The sequence below is a fragment of the Babylonia areolata genome, chromosome 5, assembly GCF_041734735.1.
Source record: "Babylonia areolata isolate BAREFJ2019XMU chromosome 5, ASM4173473v1, whole genome shotgun sequence".
NCBI lineage: Eukaryota > Metazoa > Mollusca > Gastropoda > Neogastropoda > Buccinidae > Babylonia > Babylonia areolata.
In genome coordinates this window covers 54,008,477-54,033,192 of record NC_134880.1, presented here as the reverse complement: position 1 = coordinate 54,033,192, position 24,716 = coordinate 54,008,477, and the positions used below count along the sequence as shown (strand labels likewise).

Here is a 24,716-nt window from a genome sequence, read left to right as displayed (position 1 = left end):
CGCCTCATTTTGATTAGCTTATTTCCATTGTGAAACAGGCAATCCACATTGAACTTGCGCACAACCGAGAAGACTGTGGAACTGCATGCCAGATAGGATCTTCTTGCTCGGATGTGGACTGTGGGGATTTGCGTCCCTCTGGATGACAGACAGACAAAAGCAATCCTATATCCGCCGTCGTATCAGGAACGCGTGAACACATGCACAAACATGCGAGCACACACACACACACACACACACACACACACACACACAAACGTGCGCTCGCTTATGCACACACGTACGCATGCACACACATACACACGCACGCATGCACACACACACAACACTCACATCATAAATACGCCAATCATCTGAAGATATTTACAAACGGCTCTGTTGTGAATAATAGAACTGGTGCTGCTTTCATTATTCCAGACCTTAAGTTTCAAAACTAGTTTTATCTGGAAGAGAATAAGTCCATCTTCATAGCTGAACTCAAAGAACACTTATAGCGTTAAATTTCATTACTCCCGAAAACTATATATCCGATTCTATTTTGTGTTGATTCTAAATCTTTTCTTTTTCTCGCTATTAGATTTTTAAAAGAAACGGTCAGGTCTGAACTCATTGAAATTAGAATAATAATTCACGAATTCTTACTAAGTGGCTCACACTTAAAACCTTTTGTTGGATTCCTTCTCATTGCTGTTTTTACTATAATGAAATGGTTGACATTCTGGCTGTTTAAAAAAAAAAAGGGGGGGGGGGAGCTAAAGGTTCCATGAAGGAGTTAGATCTAAATATTCCGCATCCACAGCAGAATGTTACACGATGGTAGAAAACGTTCAATGGTCAAAATTTAAGCTTGAAAAAAAGGAAGACAAAACAAAAGGACTCAGAGTTACATAAAGAAATAAAGAAAATGTCAGTTTCATTGGAAACCATTGCCAAAATAACGTCCATAAATGGCAAATTATTTCTTTGATCTGAAGATGATTTGCTTTCAGACAGAAGACCCAAATTTCTCTACTTAAGGCTATTCTACGTTCACTAGTTTCAGTAACAAACAAAGAATATAAATTGACTGGGTACGGTAGGAATTATCAGGAAAAAACAACAACTTAGTTTCATATATCAACCTTATTTTTTGCATTCTTACCTAAAATAGCAAAAGCATGCCATAAACAACCCCGATCATTTTGTTTTATTTCCCCCAAAACAGCCAATGCACGCCACCAGAAGACGACCAGGCGGAAGGTACCGGCCGTGCCCACGTTGAAGGAAGTCGCGGACCTGAATTCCCAAGGGCAGGGGCTCAGGGAGACAGAGTCAGTGGCCAAGCTTCTGGCCCAGCTGCTCATGGACGACAATCGCGACGAGCTCCAGCAAGGGTGGGGGCTGGCCATAGTCCCCAGCAGACCCGATCCCGAGAAGCAGGAGGAAAAAGAACTAGACCGCGACCCCAGCAAGCTTCAAGCACAAAGCACAAACGATAGTGAAACTCAACTGCCTATGTCTGATGAGGGGGATCCTACAGATGTAGAAGTCAAAACCTTGGATATAACGAAAGATGTCAGAAGAAGAAGAAACGCGGTGTTCTATCAGGGCATTTCCTCTAAAAGGGGAAAACCGACCCAGAATATCTTGCACCTGAACTCAGAGCACATAACTCACAGAGACAGAACACAACCATTCCAATATGTAGTGGACGATGATACTGTTGGTCACGGTCGACGTGACGGCAAACATCAAACAAAAGAACATTCATTCCAAGCAGACGAAGACAGATCGAACGGGGGTCGGCCAGAAAACTTTATGACTGAGGGCCCTGGTGACGTCAAGAGAAAGTCAGAGAATCATGGCCCAAACACGAAGGAACTGCAAGCAACAACCACAAAGGCTGACCCGGGAAGGGAAACAAAACACGGCGACTCTCTGCTCAGTCTGTGGACGTTTCAGCTCATCCCTATCACTATCTCTGTTCACAAGAAACAGAGTAACACAACGCTTGATCGAGATAAAAATGCTGATAAAGGAACGACTGTAGAGCGCGAAATAATGGAAGTGTTGAGAAAATGGAAAACGAGTGGCATGGTGCGCGTGGTACCAACGAAAACTGTACGCACCAAACAACTTCAAGGAAAAGACTCGGGTGAGTCCGAGTCAATTAATCCAGCACGTATCATTCCCATGGTACCACATAATAGTAGAAATAATGTTGTGTCGAACAAAGGAAACGAAACCGTTGAAAACCAAGACGCTAACATAAGCGATCACGAAAACGATGACATTAATCGATTCCATACGCAGCTCCTCACTGGCCAAATACCAGGAACCTCTGAACACGATAAGCACGTGGAAACGATCGAATCCATCAGTGATTTCAAATTCACGGAAGCGCTTGACACTGACGACAACACTGGCAAGTGGAGGGGTAATGACAAAGAAACTAGCCAGGCCAAGAAAACAGCCCCCAGAGACGGAGTACAATACAAACAGCGAAAGACCAAAGCTAGAGACGGGAAACGCAACATGAACAGCGAAACAGTCACAAAGCTTGCTCATCAGCATGAACCCAAAGCTCTCACTCCAGTGATTACGAGAGATCGACATGATTATGGGGTTATGGATAATGACGACACAAATCTTCAAAGTCTTCTCCCAGGCAAAGAAGAAATTGCTGCAGTCCCCAGCAATTATCGAAACACAAATACTGTGAAAGAAAACAGCATCATCAATGGACTTAAAGACAATTTAATAAACGGCGATGCAGCAGGTCAAGACAAAGAAGACGTTGCAAGAAAATACATCAACACCATTGGACCGAACAATGAAAAGGGTCGTCTCATAAAGTATGGGGTGGATGACGATGATCACTCTAACAAAGAAGCAGCCAGTTACGGTCAAAATACACCAAATAACACAAATATCGATACTGACGAAATCATCTTGGAAACACAGGAACCTCAGCATTATCAGACGATACCGAAATTGCGAACTAAACGTATGTCTGCCAAAAACCTGTGGGACATCATACCTGACCAACATAAGGACATTGAGAAACTGGAGATAGAATCACCTAACGCAGCAAACAATACCAGGACAGGCCAGCAAAACATAAACACTGCAAGTGAGAAAGATGAAAGCAATAAAAGAAATGAATTCGAAATAAAAACATCAACTTTCAGACAAAACCCGGGTCCAGCATCACCAGGTTCTGGCCTCACAAACAATGATGACAGCGAATCCAGACCTAACTCAAAACAAAAAACAACCTCCAAATCAACACCAAATGGTAAACAAGGAAAACCTTATGCTGATCAAAAAACGAGTGAGATACCGAAAAGCGATGACTTTTTCCAACGCATGCCCGAGCAAAGCACAAACACCATCCCCGCTTCACAAGAAAGCAGAAACTCCGAGGTGGAGATTTGGAACATCAGCGTGAACAACACAACACATGAAAAACAGAACCACCACAAGCTGAAACGCTCCGCTAAACTCAGATTTTATATGCCAAATCAAGAAACCGAGGAAGTCAAAAATGAAAGTCAAGCAGACAAAAAACCGGATCAAAAGCCTGACGAAACACAAGGAGAACGAAAAGACAAACGCCAACGTGTCGGAAAAAGCGAAAAACGACGGGCACAAAAGGGGAAACGGAAGGAAAGCAAAGATAACGACACACGACTGCTTCTCGCTTTGGACGATAACGACAAACGTTTGCTCCTCACTTTGAACGACATTCGAGAACAGCTGACAGCTTTCGAAAAATCCCTATTATTTCGGAATAGAATTGCAGCCAAGCTGCAAGCCAAAGCTGACACCGGCAACATCAACAACGACCAATCAGAAGAAGGAAAACAAGCTGTCGAAGCCAAAGCTGACACCGACAACATCGACGGAGATGAAGAGGATGTCATGGAATCAGAGCTGAAACAAAACACCAATGGTTCTAACAAATCCAGACGAAGACCACGTAAAGGTCGCACTGCCGAAAAAACAACAGTAAAAAAAAAGAAAACGAACAAGAAAAAGAGCATTTCCAAACATTCCACAATCAAAAAAAAGAAAAGGCTGAACTTAAGGAACGAGTTACGACAGATAGAAGAAAGTGCTAACAGACCAAAGAAAGGCAGCACAGAAAAAGATGACTGGGGAGATGTTTCTATCAAGTCAAAGAAAGCAAACACAGATGACATAGAAAATGACAGCAACTGGGAAGAAGATGTTAACACGTCAAAGAAAGCAAAGAAAAAGGGCATAGAAAAAGATGATGGCATGGAAGACTATTCTAACAAGTCAAAGAAAGCAAAGAAAGAGGGCAAAAGCAATAAAAGCAAACTTCGCCAAACTCAGGACAAAGCAAAACACCAGAAAGGGAAAGACACCAACGTCAGCACAAGTATATCCAAACATAAGGGAACAGTGAAAAAAACTGTGATGACCGAGAAACAGAATCCGCATGGTATGACAGTGGAGAAACACAGCGTCAGCAAAGACCCCAGCAGCGGAAAATTTGTCAAAAAGGACGAAAAAATCGAAACTGTCGAGGAAGATGACGAAGCAGATGCTGGTGGAAGTAAACAACAAAGTGAGAACGAGGACGACAAGATGGGTTACAAGGAGAGCGAAAGAGGAACTGTTTCTGGCTTTCCAAGTGACGATGACAGTGTTGAAGAAGTCAAGATGGAGGAGAACAAAATAGAAGAAGAAGAAGTCAGAGAAGGTCGATAATAAGATGGAGATTATCACGAAATACGGAAACTATCCGCAAAATAAGAAAGAAAAGATATTGGGATCGGACAGGAGGGCTAGGAAAGGAGACTGGAAGGGCAATAAAAAAATTTTTAAATTTAAGCACACACACACACACACACACAGAGAGAGAGAGGGGGGGGGGAGGAGTTAGCCTATTTTGCAAGGGAGATCTTGAAAGCGTGCCAGTCTAGGTAATCAGCAAACAAAAATGACATCTGTTTTAGAAACAAAAACCAACTTTTTACAGTATTACATCGAAACAACACCAAGTTTTAAAACGACGTTTTATCCTAGACAGTTAACTACATAAAAACGACACCTGAATTTTAAATAAAACGCAGTTCTAGATAGCCACTACATCCTAACAGCATTTGTGTTTTAAGTAAAACGCAGTTTTTGACATTTTCCACATCTAAACAACATTAATGTTTTAAGCAAAATGTAATTCTTGACAGTCGCCCCATCCAAACAATATTAATGTTTCAAGCAAAATGCAATCATTGACATTAACCACATCCAAACATTCCTGTTACAAGCAAACGGCAATTCTTGACAGTCACCACATCCAAACAACATTAGTGTTTCAAGCAAAACGCTATTACTGACATTCAGCATATTCAAACAGCAACCGTGTTTCAAGCAAAACGCAAATCTTGATATTCACCACATCCAAACAACAGTGTTTTAAGCAAAACAAAATTCTTGACATCACCACTTCCAAACAACAGTACTGTTCTAAGCAAAAGGCAATTCTTGACAGTCACCACATCCAAACACAACAGTGTTTCAAGCAAAAGGCAGTTCTTAACATTCACCACATCCAAACAACATCAGTGTTTTTAAACAAAACGCATTTCTTGGCATCACCACATCCAAAACAACGTTAGTTTGGGGGGTTGTTTTTTCTTTGTTTTTGGTGTGTGTGTGTTGTTTTTTTTCACCACATCCAAACAACAGTAGTATTAAAAAAGCGCAATTCTTGACATTCGCCACATCCAAACAGCAACAGTGTTTAAAGCAAAACGCAATTCTTGACATTCACCACATCTAAACAACATCCGGGCGGTGCATTACCGACGAATCCAATCTAAAGGACCTCCTGTGTTTGAAAAAGGCGCAGTTCTTTACATCGTTTGGAAGTGCAAGACAAGGACGAGGAGTGGAACTACAGGGTCCTCAAACAGTTAAGGGCCACTTGGCATCTTGCGCAGCTTTCTTTGTGAGGGCATGGTGAAATGATGCTGAATTTTCGGCAAACGGTGGTGTATATCCCCAAAGAGCATTCTTGCAGTTATTCTTCAAGGAAATTGCACAGCTGTCGGTTTATAAACCTTTGGATAACTTTATATACATTGGTTTTTCAAACGCATTTCTCAGGCTGGTGCTTGTGTGCCTTATACATCCGTTTATGTATTCGATGAGAATCCAATTGGTAGACAATAAACGGCCTTCATTTTTTAAATCATTTTTTGATTTTTTTCAAAAAATTTTATGAAAAGAAAGCTAGTGTTTCCTGGTTTTTTAATCTTTATTTTCGTTTTATAAAGTGGTCATTTACTTTTTGGAAATTCTGTAAATCATACTGCGCCCGCCTTCTGCAACTGGGGAGAGGAATGGGGGATCTGATTTTCTTTTACAGGCTCCTAAAAATAATTAATCAAGCGAACATATCAAACGTGTTAAATGTGCACGTTTCGTTTCAAAACTTTTCTGATCAATGCAATTAAAAGAAGTATTTTATGGGTTATATGTACATGGGGCGAAAACAAATGAAAATAAAAGACGCTTTAGTTGTTGGGTTGTTGCTAATATTTTGCGCTTCGTTGTCTCTGTGTGTCTGTCTGCCTCTCTCTCTCTCTCTCTCCTTTTTCTTCTCCTCCTTCTTCTTCTTCGCAATAATGTGGTCAGCCCATCACATAACTGTGCAGTAATCCCACATCATGGACTTGAGTGGTGACTTAGTAAAAACTGAATAAATATGTTGTTGTTGTTGTTTTAGTCTCTTTTTTTTGTATGTTTGTTGTTTTTTCTGAGGTGCGGGAGGGGGGGAGTCAAAGAATAAGGAATGAGGGGTGTATATAAAGGGTATATGTACACAGCTCAAGCTAAACCAATATAGCTTTCGTTGTGGTCCACAGAAACACATCCGACCAACACAATCCCAATTGACGATTATAGACCGACAGTCGCCAATGAGATGGGAAGATAACATATAAAGTGGAGATGATCCGTAAAGAAAGAAGGAAAAGACTTGGGGATGGGACAGGGAGCCTCTTTATACTGCCTGAAATTGTCTACTGGGTTTGGAGTTTGCCAACTGACCCGTATGCTAACGTTGTATATTTACATATCAGTGGGTTTTGACCAGCCCCCCACCCCTTCCTCCCCTCCTCCCCTCTCTCTCTCTTATTTGTATTTGTATTTTCTTTTTATCACAACAGATTTTTCTGTGTGAAATTCGGGCTGCTCTTCCCAGGGAGAGCGCGTCGCTAAACTACAGCGCCACCCATTTTTTTGTATTTTTTTTCCTGCGTGCAGTTTTTTTGTGTCTCATCCGAGTGACTAGCGTCCAGACCACCACTCAAGGTCTAGTGGAGGGGAAGAAAATATCGGCGGCTGAGCCGTGATTCGAACCAGCGCGCTCAGATTCTCTCGCTTCCTATGCGGACGCGTTACCTCTGGGCCATCATTCCATCACTGTTTGTACCTGCTACAAAGAGTAACGGTATCAGTATGTTGGATCAAACACAATTAATGACAAGCTGTTCAGTGATTTAATGCAGTGCTCTGATGTAATACCAATGCATAATGTATCCTAATTCGTATTTTACGCTCAGAAAAAGCGTGAAATATTGATTGAGTTAATTAGCTGATTGTTCTCCCTGTCCTGGTTTATCCATACACGCAGAGCAGGTGTGAGTTGCCTGCCACAAGTCAGTTCAAATTACGGATGCGTCCGCGCGCGCGCGCGCTCGTTTGTGTGTGTGTGTGTGTGTGTGTGTGAGGGAATCTTTCTGCAAGAATGTCAGCATTGCCTTGAGAGACAGTTTTCAAAATCTATGGAGACATGCTCTAGAGGCGAGTAGTAAATGTTTGTTTTATCGAAATTTCAAAAGTGGATTTGATAGAGAAAAATATATGTCAAATGCCTGATAATTACGTTATCAGCTTCTTCAGATTTCGAAGTAGTAATCATAAGCTGGAAATAGAAACAGGGAGACACAAAGGCATACCACGGGAGTTACGGCTTTGTAAAGTCTGTAACATGTCTGTGATTGGGGATGAGTTTTGTTTTATAATGGAATGTCCCAGTTATTAAATAGATACGTTCCTAAAAAATTTTAAAAAATTGTCTCCAAAATCGGTTTTGATTTTTTGTAATATGCTCAAAGGCGACAAAAAAGTCATTTTAGCTGTAAGTAAGATGATCAGATTTGCAAATGTTGCCTAGCTACACTTTTGGAGTTAAAAGACACTTGTGTTTTCTCAACTTTTTTGTGACATTGTTCTATTTGGAAATGTTTGTTCTGGGCATGAAAACATTATTCTGCAGTAATCCTCCATACCCCAATAGGAGTGAAAGGATAACTAAAACTTGAAACTTGTGTGCGTGCGTGCGTGCGTGTGTGTGTGTGTGTGTGTGTGTGTGTGTGTGCGTGCGTGTGTGTGTGTGTGTGACTTAACTATATGTCAGCTTAAAAAAATGTTGGGTTATGTAATTCAGAGTCCAAGCAAAACGGTAATGTACTGTTATAGTTGACATTGTTTGGGGTCTGATGACTAATGAACATTAAACCATCTGGAATCTCGCTCTCTCTCTCTCTCTCCCTTCTTCCTCCTCCTCCACTCTTCTCCTCCTCTTTCCGTTGCTGCTTCATCCCTGTGCTCCTCCTTCCCGAGCACACGCACACTTTCGTTTCAAAGGAACGGACTATTGGAATACCCCCTTCACCCGGCACGCAATCACACCTTTCCGTCACCCTTCTCCCCCACTCTTCAGTTCAACCTCTATACCCACCACCACCACTTCCCACCTCCATTCTTCCACTCTGGTTTCGGAATCGAGTCAGTCAAACTTGTGACGTATCGTATTCATGACGCAAATTGCTTAGGCTATATGACGCGCTGGGCTGGCTGTCTTTTACTCTTTACAATGGCAATAACAATGGACACTTCGTGCGTTTGAAAAAGGGATCATGTCTTTTAATGATCGTCTTCTTGTTCTTTGCGCAGTCGTTGTGTCCATAACTCATGCTGAACGGTAAGTGACATGCCGAAGAATAATTCGGGTCTTCAAGATCACTAACAAAAATTGATGACATTGACCTTAACACTTTTTCTCAGCTAACAAGTGTGATATAACCAGAAACTCAAATAGTAACCTTTTTACCCAGTTCTGCAAGACTAGCCTAATATACGCAAATCATCATTCAGCATCAGAGTTGTTAAAGGTTGGAATGCACTGTTAAATGTAACGAGCGAAATCAGATAAAATATTAAACAATTCAAAAATCTTGATCCTAGATCACTAGTGCAGAAATATGACTTTGATGAATAACTATTAGACAAACTAGCATGCAAATGCAAACCCCCAAAACCAAACCACTGTACCAAGAAGAAAGTGGAAAGACCGCAAGGCTTAATTTTTGCCCCAATGCTGTACCTGTACTACTTGTGACAACTCAGCCTGCTACTATTGTAGAGGGAAACTGGACTTGGAAATCAGTTCCTCATAAAACGCAATTCATTGGCCTGAAAATCGATGCACAAAATTTTGAACGAATGAAGGCGTTTTGTCCAAAATTGAAAACGGAGATTTGATCAGCAATGGATCCGGAGGTGGGTGATGGGGGCTGGACAAACAAATAAATAAAATAATAACATCCTGCTCTCGTAGACAAACTGGTAAGAAATATGTAACCAGGTTAAATTGTAATCTTTGGGGAGAGAGACATGGCGTGCATAGGTTAGTGTATTTGAATGTGAACAGCTGTTGCGTCTGTGCTTTGCGTCTTGCTGTACGTCTGTCTGGAATGATACGTTGCATGAACCTTTGCAGATTATCGTCGCAACGGGTAATGGGAGCGGATGGCTCGATCAGTCTATGAATTTATTTTTGTTTTAAGCTCAAATTATCCCCATCTATATTTACTTAAGTATATGTAAGTTCACCAAACTATAATTTAATTTAATTTAACTAAGTTGAAGAAATCTTTATATTCTGCTCCAACAGACTCGGTTCTTTTCGAGTTGTTCTCCAAGATGTCCTGGTTCAGCACTGTGTCTCCCTAGCAGGGTGGGCTGGGGGTGGGGGTGGGGGTCTACTGCTCCAATGGACACCCCGAATTGAGCTCAAAGATGCCCTGTTGCAGCGCTACATCTCCCAGCTAAGGCCGTTCTGCCCAATGCTGCAGAAAATGCGGCGACGGAGTGTGCTTGTACAACCTCCTCATCCAGTTTGTTCCAGTCTGCTACTGTCCTGACAAAGAATGAGCATTTATACTGCTCTGAACTTGTCTGGGGGACTTTGTAGCCACGGCTGTTGTTTTGCACATACTTGGCGATGATGTTGGTTGCCATGTGGTCTCTGTAAGTCTTCATTTTGATCTTCTTGGTTTTGTCTGCAGGGGTCAGGAATTCCCCAGGTGATAGAGCTGGAACCTGGCCTTCTATCACTTAAAAGAGCGACAAGCCTTTGTTGCTTCTTTCGCTCTTGTAGTGTGGGCAAACCTAGCTCCTGGAGCATCCCGGTGACACATCCTGGGTCTTGTGACTTATAATCCCTCCTTGTGAAGCGTGCTGCCCGTCTCTGCACTCGCGGAAGTGTTTTTGTTGCACTGCTTCACACCAGTTTCACAAATCCGGAGTTTTTCTTCTTCTTTACTTATGCAAGTTCTTAAGTTTTTCCTTGCAGAACCAGTCATATTTTCGTCAGTTCTTCTATCAATATGATATGGGATTATTTTGTAGGATTCAGTTTAGTTGTACAGATCCCTTAGAATTCATTACAGCCCAGTCTACTTTCCCATCCACCAATTTTCTGTTCCTTTCCCTATCCATCTGACCTGATGTTTGTTATTAACCTGGTTCGTGAAGCTCGTCTAATTCAAATAAAAATCATGCACACAGCAGGGAATAAACGGAAAACAGTGATGAACGTTTTAGTTTCCTCCAGCGTAACACTTAAAAATTCTGGAATAATAAAATGCGGTGCAGTTCACGTCTTTGCTCAAAAGGTTCGAAAAATCGTCATACCCAGTGGTACACAAAACACTTTTACACATCTTTATCCATCGACACACATGAAATTATCCATCAACACACATTTACCACACTTACAATGTTCAGCAACGCGATCATCCGCCGAACTAGTATCACCGCGTTATGGAAATTCTAGGCCAGAAACATCTTTTTACCTTTTGTTTTTTTCCAACTCCCATGGTGTTGCCTTGTTAATGGAAGTAGAACGAGAATAACGGCCCGGATAGAGGCTTGTTAATGTTTAAGCGCTGCATGAGTCCTCGCCATCTTCACTGTGGCCAGGCCGTCTCACCCCCCTCCAGCCCCTTCCTTGATGCGCGCGCGTGTGTGTGGAGGATGAGAGGTTCCAACTTCCTTTTTTTAACCCCTTTTTTCCAACAATATACTCATCAGGAGCCAAATGCCCTTGGCAGCTGACAAAGAATTCCAAGGTGCAGCAGCAACAGCACAAGATGCTCAACCTGACCCGTCCTTCAATCAGCGACAAGACAAGAAACTGAACATCCTCCTGCGTGTCACCACGACCAGCGACACAGTCCAGCACAACACTGGCCAAAATGACTGGACTGGTGAAAAGGGGAGCGATAGCACTGTTGAAAACAAGAAGACGAAGAATGGTGATGAAGGAGACAGAACGCTTCGCTATCTCGGTGACTTTGTTTTTTCTTTTTTTCTTTTTTCAAAGTTGATCAAAAATATGTTGCAGTATTCTATTTCTAATCGCTTCCTGCTCCTTACGCTTTGTTACTTCTTTTTTCCTTTTTTTTTTTCTTTTCTTTTTTGCTGTTTCTTCTTCTTTTTCTTCTTCTGCTCCCGCTTCTTTCTTTATTTCTTTTATTATTCAGTTTTTAATTTCAGACATCGGTTCCTTCCTTTCCTTCTGCTTTCAAGGGCCCCAGTTCCCATGTTCACTCATATACCTACAACTCATATAACATACAAGTTGGCTTTTACGTATATGACCGGTTATTACCCAGCAAGGTAGACAGCCACATTCTGTTTTCGGGGGTGTTTTCAGGAGCATGCGCGCACGACATGGCTCCGTTTATCGCAGTCAGTTTCCAGCTTAAAAAAAAATAAACAATAACAATTTAAAAAACTATAGATAATCACACTATAAATAATTAACTAATCACAAAGTAAGATGTAACTAAATTTATTCTTAACCTTCGCTGGCTGTCGCTTTCGACTGCACATGGAAGCTCATGTGGGTCGTCCACGACCCATACCGCTGTCGCTTTTGACTACACACGGAAGCTCATGTGGGTCGTCCACGACCCATACCTTTTTGAGACAAAAACCTGTATATTCCTCCAAAGCTTGTGTGGGTCGTGCATGACCCATACTTTGTAAAGAGACAAAAACCTGTATATTCCTCCAAAGCTTATAACAAAATATAGAAAAGGAAAACATATCGTAACAACTGATTGCACACACATGCGCTCGCACACGCACACACAGACTCACACAAACACATACACTCAGAAGAAACACATGCTCACGCATTCACACACACGTGCAAACACACATACACACACACACGCACACACTACTGATCACACACACAAATGCATAACGCCACATGCACATACATACAAACCCTACTTATGCAAAGAGAGAGAGAGACTGAGACAGAGAGAGAGACTGAGACAGAGAGCGAGAAACAGAGAGAGAGAGATGACTCATAGCATCCTATACAAGGACAATCAAAGATATGCAGTCACACAGGTACCTGCTGTTAGAGAAAGGGATGGAAGGGGGTTATAGCTGAAGACAGGCGAAATGGAGGGGGGGGCGGTAGTGGGAGAGTAGTGGGGTAGTGAGGCTATTGAAAGTAAAACTTCTTTATTTTCCTTCACTAATTGCAAATTAAACCTTCTGAAATCACTATTAAAAAGGTGTGGGTCGTACATGACCCACACGAGCTTTCGAGGGGTGACCACGTTTTTTCCTCTTTAAAAAGCATGGGTCATACACGACCCACAAAAGCGTCCGTGTGTAGTTAAAATGCCACCTTTAATTACTCATTAACTAATTAATGAATTTTTTGGCACAAGTTGACCTTTTAGGTGTAGGAAGCACTTCTGAAATTTCGTAGAAAAATATTAAGAATTGGCTGAGATATTTGCGTTTTTGTACCCTTCTGGGTCGTGTACGACCCACGATAGCCAGCAAAGGTTAACAATACAGCAAAACTTTGCAAGTTAGTAAGCTTTTGTTGTGGACTAATGACAATGGATGAGTGAGAAAAAAAGGGTGGGAGGCTGATGATGATGACGACAGCTGGACAATTAAGATGACAATTCCGATGGTTAATGAATCCTTTCAGCTGGACAATCACTGAAGATGGCTGCTCTGATGAGTAATGGTTCCTTTCAGGCGTGGACGAAGAAAAAAAGCTGCAGAAGCTACGCAACACTGAAGAACACAAGACCGAAAACATGCTGGCATGGCTGTTGACCAATGCCTTAGCAGCCATGAATGAAAACGCAGAAAAAAAACAAGCCGGGAAACCTAAACCCTTTGACGGGGGAGCAAAAAGTGACCAGCTAATCAGCATTAAAACGAAGATACTAGGAATCCAGCAAAGGCTGGTGAAACGAAGACAGAAACGCCACAATAATGATGTTGAAACTGAAGAAGATATAATCAGCCTTGAACTTGAAGAAGATGATGATGATGAAGGGGGTGATGAAATGTCCTTTGAGGTTGGATTCAAGCATGACTCCAAGGAAGACAAAAAACGTAAGCACTCAAATGTAAAGAAACAGAAAAGCGACAAAGACAAGAAGAAACGCAAGACCATCAGAATCATGCAGAAAGATGCCAGAGCAGACAAAGACAAAATGAAGGAGGAGGAGGATGAAGAGGTGGATACAGTCTTTTACATTCCCATGAACGCACCATCAGGACCAAGTCCTTCCTCGTCGGTGCCCAAAGCAGGCGCAGCGGCTTCAGGTGGGTGGCCACAGAGCCAGGCCAACAACACTGGTGACGGGTCAGCTGAGGCTGAATCTGATCAGGCTAAAGGTGGTGGGGCTCCGGAAAGAGGTGTTGCAGGAGGCAAAGTTCCAGGCCAGCCTAGGGTACCTATCAGTTCTGTCGTTCCTGGTGCCGCTGTTGGATGAGAAGGAAGGGGCACTACCAGGCGACATGCACCCTATTAGAGGGTCAACTTCCATCCAAAAGAAACGAAAGAAGAAAGAGTGCAACGTCTCAGCACATTTGTGTGAGGCCCTTGTCTGTCCAACCATATCTGCCTCAGCCCCAAGCTTTTCACATGTTTGTGTGTGTGTGTGTGTCCATGTCCAACAATATCTGCTGCAGCCTGTTTGAATGCCAACTCATAAGCAGATTTTTTTTTTTTTTTTTTAAAGATTATAATGTTTCAGTACATTTGTCTGATGTCCATGTCTGTCCAGTCTTCTATGCTTCAGTCCCAAGTTTTTTACATGTTTGTCTGCCCATGTCAAACATTCTCTGCTGCACCATGTTTGAAGGTCAATTCATAAACAGAAGAGAGAAAATAAATTACATCAAATGTCTCAGCTCATTGCCAATGACCACAGTTTCTCTTTGTTTTTGTCAAAGCTTTTCACAAGTTTGTGTGCCTTTATCTCTGCTGCACCCTGTTTGAAGGTCAGCTTATTGGATGAAGGTAAAAAAAAAAGATTAAAAAAAAGATTAATGTCTCAGCTTATGTGTGTGCTTCCCATGTTCAACACTCTCTGCTTCAGTCCCAAGCTTTTCACATGTTTGTGTGCCCTTGTCCAACCTTCTCTGCTTATAATGTCTCAGCTCATTTGTGTGATGCCCATGTATGTAGAGTTAACCTTCCAGGCTTCAGTCCCAAGCTTTCCACACACTTGTGTGTGTGTGTGTCTGTGTGTGCCCATGTCCAAAATTAACTGCTTTGTCTTCATCCAGTCTCTCTGTGCTGGATTCCACATCAATCCAGTCTTAAAATCAACATCAGGTACATACTCTGGGCCATAATGTATGTCTTTCTCTATCTGCTTCATCTTATTTGTCTTAGTTTCAATCTCTCAGCTTTCCATCCGTCTCATTTCAAAGCAGCTTCAACATTTTGTACCAAAGGTGAGATTCCTATGCTGCTGATGCTTGCCAGCGCCAACAGATTTCCAGATAAATTAGCATACACTCATGCATGCACTCACATATGTGTGTGTGTGCGCGCACACACACACACACACACACACACACACACACACACACACACTGAGGAAACATTTTCATCCATTTATTTTACATCTAATGACAGCCACAGGTCAGACAGTTCAAAAAGAAGTTGAAAGTCTGACAGACTACAATCCACTTTCAAAGCCACAGGTCAGACAGTTCAAAAGGAAGTTGAAAGTCTGACAGACTACAATCCACTTTCAAAGTTTGAAACAAACCTGGTCTCCCTAAAAAACAACAACAAAGAACACAACACTGACAACATTCACATCCAGTCATGAACAACACGTTAATACTGTTTTTGAAATGCTGAGATCTCTAACATAGGTTGTGAAATGTGACAGCAATAACCTGTGATTTTCTTTCTCACACCCTTGTCTATAGTATAAGGGAGAAAATTAGCATCAGGTCACAAAGGGAAGAACGTAATGCCGTACAAAGTAATAAATAAAATTACCAGATGGAAAAACATAATGCTGTGCAAATTGTAAATAAAATAACCAGAATGAATAGAAGCTGAACATTTTCATAAACACTAACAAAACTACAGTTTTGGGTTGTGTTTTTTGTTGTTGTTTTCTGGGGAGGAGGGGGTGGGGGGGTGTCATGAGGAGGATACATCAGCCCTCATAAAACTGAACAGTTTGGGTGACAGAAATAATTTTCTGACATTAACAGTGGTTGCTGGTCACTTTATCATTTAATGTTATACATAACAAATTGTTGTGGATGGACTTCCCATCACAAAAGGAATATTCAGACTGATTTCAGGCCAAAAAATATACATCCTTCCCAGAGATACATAAAAACAAAACTGTAGGTAAAACAACACAGGAATTTTCTGCTTCAACTCCAGAATAGTTTATTAATACATACAGCTCATACAGGGCATCAAAATTAGAGCATCTTACCTTTTTTTCCATTCAATAATATTGTCCTATTCTGAACAAGAACAGACACTGTCAAACTCGGCACAAAACTGCCAACACTGCAAAGAATAAATGAGAAAAGTTTGATAAAAGGCAACAAATGCCCTACAGAAGACCACTGCAATTCTGACACAATGGAATACTACTGATCAGTAGGTCTACTGCACACCTTGTAAAACCAGCCAATGATACCACTTTTCACTTCTGCACCTCTGACTGCAAGCGACTCCGGACAACCTCTGAAGAAAGCCCTCCAGACACCACAACTGACTTGTTACGAGACCGCGAACCCTGAAGCAAAGCAAGAACCAAGAACACTGCTGAGATCATGCACAGAAAAACCAAGAATGCTTTATTTCACTTTTGAGGCAACTCTGTAAAAACAGTAATCTGAATGTTAAAATAACTAGGTTGTATGAAAGCAGTTTCCAAGTTGTTGGGTTTTTTTTTTTTTTTATCTTCAACACTGGATACACGCTATATCCTTTATTTTTTGTATGAGAATATATTGTGAATATTATACAGACTTAAACAACAGAATGCAACACACAAAACAAAAAACGAAGCCTTAAAAATGAAACTTGCTTGTTTAAACATACTCAACCACAATACCTTATTAAGGTTGCAACTCAAAATCAGAGCAAATTGCAGAAGCATCATTCATTCATTGACACTTTTATATCCACAGTTTCAGAGGGTATCTAACTATCTTTGTTGATTTCTTCATACATTCCCAAACCTCCAATTAATCCATACTGAATCAGACAAAACAGACAAGGCGAACAACGCAGTGCATAGCTCAGTGCTCCAGGAACAAACAGTTGCAATACAGCTAGTAGATTCCCATGACTTCTTTCGCTGAGCTATTGTCTGCATCCAGATACCATTCAGATCAAACAAAATGATTTTTTTTTTTTTTAAGGTAAAGTCTACAGTCCTTTGACTGAGTTAAACATATCCACCATAATATTGTTCAAGCAAAATATGACAGCTGGAAACTTCCACAATCCCAGTAACCGAGCCATCTGTTGTGCTTTTTTTTTATGATTTTTTGTTATCTGGGATGATAAATTAAACAGAAAGGCTGATGTCCTCAGCACAACCTAGTCTTATTTGCCTTAATGAGCTTAAAGTTTAAGATTATATGTCATGAACTGTGTTGTTTGGCAGGTTTCGTTTATGGGGGAATTTAGATGTGACAGAGTTTTGTGTTTATCATGGCTGAATTCTTCATTTAGTTGGGCAGTCTTGAAATGGTCCTCTGTGGTCAGCTAGACTATTTGCGACAATGTCAAATGATATGCTCTTGTCTGCTAAAAGCAACAATGTCAAATGCTATGATATAATTTGTACCAAACACAATGAAAGCACTGCTGGTAAATTCTACCACCTCAGAGACCCCTCTCACCTGCACAACTGTGATATCATGTCTGTGAATATGCTGTGTGCGTTGGTGTTGATGCGATGTGCTGTGTGCAAGTGAACACCACAGGTTCATGTGAGTGAATGTGTTGCCAGAGTTACATCGTTCTGCCACTCAGCTTTGATATGCGTGCATTCAGAATGGTGATGTAGGAAGTGGTGGCCTGTATGAAGGTGAAAGTTGGTGGTTTATGTGAGAGTGTGCATGTTGCATCAGTTTACAATGCTTTGAGCCTAAAGGGGAAACGTTCAGGATACAACACTTGAAATCTCTCTCTCTCTCTCTCTCTCTCTCTCTCTCTCATAAACACACCCTTCAAAGTGTACGCAAATGTAACTATGGTGCATCACACCACATTGTGTCAAAGTAGTACTGAGTCTGATGCAAGGCAGCACACTCACAGAGCATGGTGCAAGTATACACCTAATCAAGATGGACACGCATGCTTACACTCTCGAGGAGACAAATGATATACAGACTGAAAAAAATGAATAGGTAGACAGAAAGAATAATAAGGTAATAGATGGACTGACATTAGGCAGGCAGATGGACAGACATACAAACAGATAGAGAAAGAGACATATACATGGATAGAACTGCAGATCGACTGACATATAGATGGAATGATGTACATTTATTAACCTTTCCCGTACGTCGCCTAAAATTTTGCGCGCCGTACGTCGTGGGTGTGCAGAAACCCATGGTTTCTAAGAAGGAATGACCCCTCGCTGTACGTCGTGGGTGTGCAGGCACCCATGGTTTCTGTGTACGAACTAACCCTTCGCTGTACGTCGTGGGTGTGCAGGCACCCATGGTTTCTGTGTACGAACTAACCCTTCGCTGTACGTCGTGGGTGTGTAGGCACCCATGGTTTCACTGAAGAAATAAGACTTTGCCGTACGTCGTGGGTGCACAGTAACCCACACCTGTCCGTAAAGCAAATTTGACTTTTCTTCAGCAGACTTGCATGCGCAGTTTCCACTTGTGCGTGTAGGCTATTTACTCCAGTGCTTGACCAGGCGCATTGTGAATAAGTTTTGCCCGTGAGAAGAGAGTGTTGTTACTTACAAAAAACGTTTTTTTTTGTTTTTTTGTTTGTTTGTTTTTTGGGTTTTTTTGTGTGTGTGTGTGTGTTGTTTTTGTTGTTGGTTTTGTTTTGTTTTTAGCGGCTACACGCCCATCCTCTTTCGGTCAAGGCAGATGCCCTAACATAGCAGCAACAGCCTGGTATCAGTCCCCCCTTCCCTTGGCCTAGATCTCGGCATTCCTGGCTGGCTGGCTGGCATTTTTTTTTCTTTCTTTTTTTTAGCCATAGTCGGGTTTTCTCTACTTTGAACAGATTAGGATAAGAATAAAATTTCTATATCAACTATCTTTCTTTTTTTAGCCATAGTCGGGTTTTCTCTACTTTGAACAGATTAGGATAAGAATAAAATTTCTATATCAACTAGATTTTAGATCAATTGATTTCAGACTTACAAAAATATCCAGTTCTTAGAAAGGCACTTTAATTCCAACTAGATAAAAAGCTATCAATCAGTTGCTCCCGATCATTCTCTACAAGAAAAACAGTTCATTCAATATTGTTGAAGATATCTAGTGCAATAAATATTGTTTTCTGAAATTAGTTACAACTTTAGAGTAAAACTTGCCGCAGACTTGAACCGGGATACGATCAACAAAAGACAAGGTCACTCTCATCTCTCTCTGTAGCGAGCCCAAGTGACGTCATGTCGACAACGCGTGGCGCGCAAGCTTTGCATGGGTGGCTCCACACCCACGACGTACGGCGTGCAAGGTTTATTCTTTGGGAGTATGGGTGTCGTCACACCCACGACGTACTGGGACATTAATTGATTAATAACTTCTTTGTTTATGTATAAAAGAAAATAATGTTCAGTGGATATGTAGTAAACTATATTATGGACAAAGTCATGAAATTATGTGGAAGTGGCTTCAATATTACTTGAGTTACAGAGCAAAAACACTTGTCTGGGTGATTTCACACCCACGACGTACAGGAAAGGTTAACTGACAGGCAGATGGATTCATCAAAACAGAAACCAACACTGAAATATGATGCAAGCTTCCTTTCATCCAAACTATCACTGAAAGAAGATGCAAGCTTCCTTACCTTTTCCAATGACAGATCTGATTTGCGGAGTCCAAGAACACTGGCCAGAAAGCGGACAAGTTCTACGTTCGCTTCTCCATCCACTGGAGGAGCTGCTATCTGAACACCCACACCTTCACTGCTCAAGTCTGTAACCAAGTCAATATCTTCACAAATACTGAGCACAAAATAGAAACCATAAACACAAAAAGAGGGAGGTTGTGAATGCTAAAATGACTCATTTCACTTTGATTTCATAACTTTGCTTTTCCCAATATTAATGGTACATGTTCATGTTGTCTTGTGGAATCCAAATAAAAAAGCAGGTTTGTATGTTCAGCAAGAAAAAAAAGATTTATATAGTAATAATAATAACAGTATTTATATGGTGCAAACTACCCATATAATGGGCTCTGAGCACCTCATATTAAACAATAGGTATACGATGTTCAGCAATGATTGGCAATTTATTGTAAACTTTCTTACTTTTAATCCCCTTCTCTTCAAAGTCTCAGAACATGATCTGGAGATAAACGTTTTAAAGTTTTAGAACTCTGAGGTTACATTTGAATGAAATGTGTAAGCCTGAAATTTAGTGAAGTTGATCATACACAGCTATAATTTTTATGTGCAAACTCTACACTCATTATCAAACATGTCACATATAAAGAAAAACAATATCACATATCAAATAAGAAAACCAACAAACTGCGAGTCACTGTGCTGCATGGTTATCAGCCAGTTCACACTGGGGACTACATCTTGTCACAACAAGACACGGCAGGCTTGGGAGTTTCTGGATGGACAATTACTGAACGGAAATTAACATTTCTCAAGCAGCTGATGAAAGAGACAGAAGGAAAATCTTCCAAAAAGATCATTCTTGAGAAACTGATATCACTAGTCTAGGCTGTACAGTTTGTGTTTAGGCTGCATAGTTTTTGTTTGCATCGATCTGAAAAGTTTCGAACTGTGATTTATTTAATAACTATGTAAAAAAAAATGACAACTTTGAAACAATACTACGTTTTAATCTCTATCTTAAGACTCAAATAATTACTGGTCAAGCACATTTGTAAGTAAATGACGGGACGTCATTTCATTGGCCAGGGGAGGATGTAACAGGGTGAAATTGTTCTCTTTGCCCCGCAGAGAGAGAGAGAGAGAGAGTGCACGTTCATGACCCGTGTTAGCTTTAGCATCATTACTTCACGTGCAAAATAATACTGATGTAGGGTGGATGTGCTGCATCTTGATATGTTTTTACGAAGTGAGTTTTCCTACCCTTTCCTTGTAGAACCAATAATTTCATCAGTTCTCAGTTAGCTTCAAAAGAGAACAAGCAACAGCAGTGTGTGTGCGGGCCTCTGTCAACCTGATAGGGTGAGTAAAATATATCATACTATACAGTAAGCATTTCTAGCATTGAGAAATTGATACCAAAATGTAAATGCTATTTGTATTTCCTTATTAATATTATTCTATCAGTTTACTTTGAGTTTAGATGTTATGCATTTGAACGTATTTGCAATTATTTTGAATAACCGAGTTAATCTTAACTGAAATGTAACCTCAACTTACGTTTTGAAGTTTCTAGGATATATATAAATATCTTTAAAAAATTAGACAATTTCAAATTGGGAAGCAATTGCTCATTTCAATTAATGGGACAGTTTAGTCTGATCACACGTTTGTAACAATTGTAGATTCATGTGAAATATTTGGTAAAGTGATGTTTGGAGTGAGTGAGTGAATGAATGTAGATAGACATTACTGTACGCTTGCTTATGAGGACTTTGTTGTTTTGTCCACAGGGTAATCATTTACTTATTTATTTATTCCCCGCCTTGTACGAGGACAGTCCCTTGCCCTTTAACCCCCCGCTCTCCTGTTCCCTTTACCCAAGTCCCAATACGTTCCCCATCACGTCCTCAATAAAGCCTTGAAGAAAACTGGTGCTGATGTGGTGAGAGAACCCTGCCCAACCGGCTACACACACATGCACACACACAAGCACGCTTAAACACACACACATGCATGCCTAAACACACAAACATACACACACACGCATGCACAAACATAGACACAAACACTCAACACTCAAACATTGCAGTATCTAAGCAAATGTGCAAGAAGTACATTCAAATATGAATTAATGATCGGATGAGGTATCACTGCAAAGAATCCAAAGTCTGTTGAAGGAAGCTTTACAGACTGGAGAAAATGTTTCATGAACACAGCAAGGAAAATGACATGACTGAAAATCAAGACAACTCATCACTTCATAATATCAGCAATGAATCTCTGTAAATTACCTTCATTTTATAGGATAACACTTAATGCCTTTGACTTTTACCATGTTGATTCTCCTACTAAGTCCAAGCGGAAAAAAGATGTTGACACAGCATATATATATATATATATATATATGTGTGTGTGTGTGTGTGTGTTTCAATGTCCCCCCATGGAACAGCATTTACAATACAGATTCGAAGGCAATCATTGCTAATAAGTCACTTATCAACGCAGCAAACTCTATGTTTAAGCACTTACTGAAAGTATTTGTACAGACTTAATTCTGACTTTTTTCTTATTGCATGTGAATTCTTTAATATTGCGAATCAAAGATTATGCATCATCATGTAAACTTTTCTAATGTGACTGCTCTTCTGTTTCATTTAATGCTCTCTGTGTATCTTTGTCTTTCTGTGCCTGGCCTTTTTTTTCTCTCTAGAGCTCTCTTCAGTACTTTTTTTGCTCTTTGGATGTTATGCTACATGTTTATTCTTCTTTGTTTTTCTTTTTTTTAATTGGCTATTGAATTTTTTAATAATCTATTTCATGAAGCCCCACCAAAAGAAACACTTCTGGAGCCATTCTTTAATATAGTTTAGATTAAAAAAAAAATTAAAAAAATAAAAAGAAGACACAAAGGGAAGAAACCTTTTTCATCGTATTATTACAAAACATTCATAGTGTTTGAAGACCCTATTTGGTATAGTTTATGACCAGAAGAGAAATGGAAAAAACAAAATCATTAATGAATTGAATGACCCAGTTTATTATCATAATAATATGTTCATAATGTAGATGTGACAATTACAAATCATTCCAAGATCCATCAAACAAGAGATATGTGAAAAGATGTTGAAAAAAAAATAAAAGGAAAGAAAAGCACACACTCAAACACACATAAACATAGATGGCCTAAGGGAGTGGTGACCTAGAGCAGCAGAGGTAATGAGTCTGCTAAGGAAGTGAGAGAATCTGAGCACAAAGGATTGAATCCCACAGTCGCCTGTCTTTTCTCCCCTTCTGACCTTAAGTGGTGGTATGAATGCCAGACATTCAGATGAAATGATAAACTGAGGTCTTGTGTGTAGCATGCAAGAATCTGACCCATGGCAACAAAAAGATTGTCGCTGGCAAATTTCTGTTGAAAAATCCACTTTGATAGGAAAACAAATACACTTGTGGGCAGAAAAAAATTCAAAAAAAGGGTGCTGCTGCACTGTAGTGACAGGCTCTCCCTGAAGAGAGCAGCCTGAATTTCACACAAAGAAATATATCTGTTGTGACAGAGGAAAAATACAATAATTTGGAAACAGAATCATGACAAATGATTGACACTCCTGACCTGTGACTGAGTTATGTTTGGCTCCAGGCTTAGCCAGAATCTTGATGGTGACTGTGTTGTTGGAGTTCTGCACTACAGGGCTTTCTGCTGCTACTGCTGCTCCCTCTGCTACTGGTACTGCTGCTGCCTGTCCAATCACATGTCAGTTTTCAATGGTATTTCTGGCAGTAGTAAAAGTTGTAGCAATTTAGTAATAATAGCAGAATACTGCAATAATAACAGTGTTCTTATATTGTACTTGAACCATGAATTGTCTGGTCTGACATACATGTGTGTTTATGTATGTATTACTGTATGTAAGTTGGATAACAGAAACCACATACCTTTTTTTCAAATAAAAACATGTTCATACAATAAACACAGTTCATGCTACACATCTTAATGAATGAATGAAAAGTATACAAAATGTCATACACGATGATGACTTCAATCCCTAAACCCTGTAATGTATATGAACCAGATCACACCACATAATCTCACCACATAAAAATTGTAATGTGTTGTTCACTGATACTGTGATATTCATGTCATCCTATCATTAACATATTATATATCATTTTGTATGTCAGTGTCTCTCCAGTATTGAGAACACACACACACACACACACACACACACACACACAGAGTAATTCTAAGTTAAACAAAGGATGAGTTGTCATTAATTACGCGTCTGATACAAGTATATCCCAAATGCGTAATGAGAATGTGATGAGTAAGTAAAATCCAAATAAAATATTACACGTACTTTATTTGATTACACGTACTTTATTTAATTTTTGTTTCTTTGGCATCCTAGAGACTGGCTGCACCCAGAAGTTCGACGTTGTCATAAAATACGCTTTTCCTGGAAAATGAGGTATAAAATAATTTCTGCGAATATCAGTTATGAGAAGCTGGGAATATAATCTTATCATCATGCGATCAAAACTCAGCAACTTTCCATTTGCATCTACATCCTGGATCCCCAAGTTTCATTTCTGCTCTGGGTTTCGGTGAGTGATGTCCCTTCTCTTATAAAGTTAATTACTGGAATATAGCAAAATATTAGAATAACTTGTTCAGTAGTTTTAATTACAGACACTAGATATGAATGTCTATGTTTCACAAAAACAAACGAATACTGATATTTTCGGGTTTGTGGCATCGTTATGTCTCCCCAGTCCTTGATGTTGTCGGACACACACACACACACACACACACAGAGGTAATCTGTTAACATTCTTAAATCTCCCCACCCTCTCCTGGAATAAACTTTCCATGGAAGTAATATGTGCTGCTTCAATGAGATGAACTTTGAAAAGGCAGATTCAGTTGTAAGAAGTGTCTTTTCACGGTACCAAAGTGATCCATCTCACAAGGTTTTGGTAATAAGAAAGATTAAAAATGAGATCGGGGTGTCGTAAGGTCTGT

At 40.3% G+C, this 24,716-nt stretch overlaps 1 protein-coding gene across 2 annotated transcripts; it reads right to left on the bottom strand.

Annotated features, from left to right (window-relative positions):
- On the bottom strand, nt 1-24,678 carry LOC143282184 (UPF0235 protein C15orf40 homolog). Of its 2 annotated transcripts, none has more exons than XM_076587761.1 (4): nt 24,542-24,678; nt 23,307-23,433; nt 19,691-19,818; nt 1-138 (listed from the first exon to the last, which is right to left on the bottom strand). In XM_076587761.1, exons 1-4 carry the CDS (start codon nt 24,563-24,565, stop codon nt 19-21), a joined length of 399 nt encoding a protein of 132 aa, XP_076443876.1. In that variant the 5' UTR covers nt 24,566-24,678; the 3' UTR covers nt 1-18. The 2 variants fall into 2 exon arrangements, with proteins under 2 accessions (XP_076443876.1, XP_076443875.1); XM_076587760.1 differs by lacking the exons at nt 1-138; nt 24,542-24,678 and adding exons at nt 15,259-16,424; nt 24,071-24,356.
- Between the last annotated feature and the right edge of the window lie 38 nt (nt 24,679-24,716).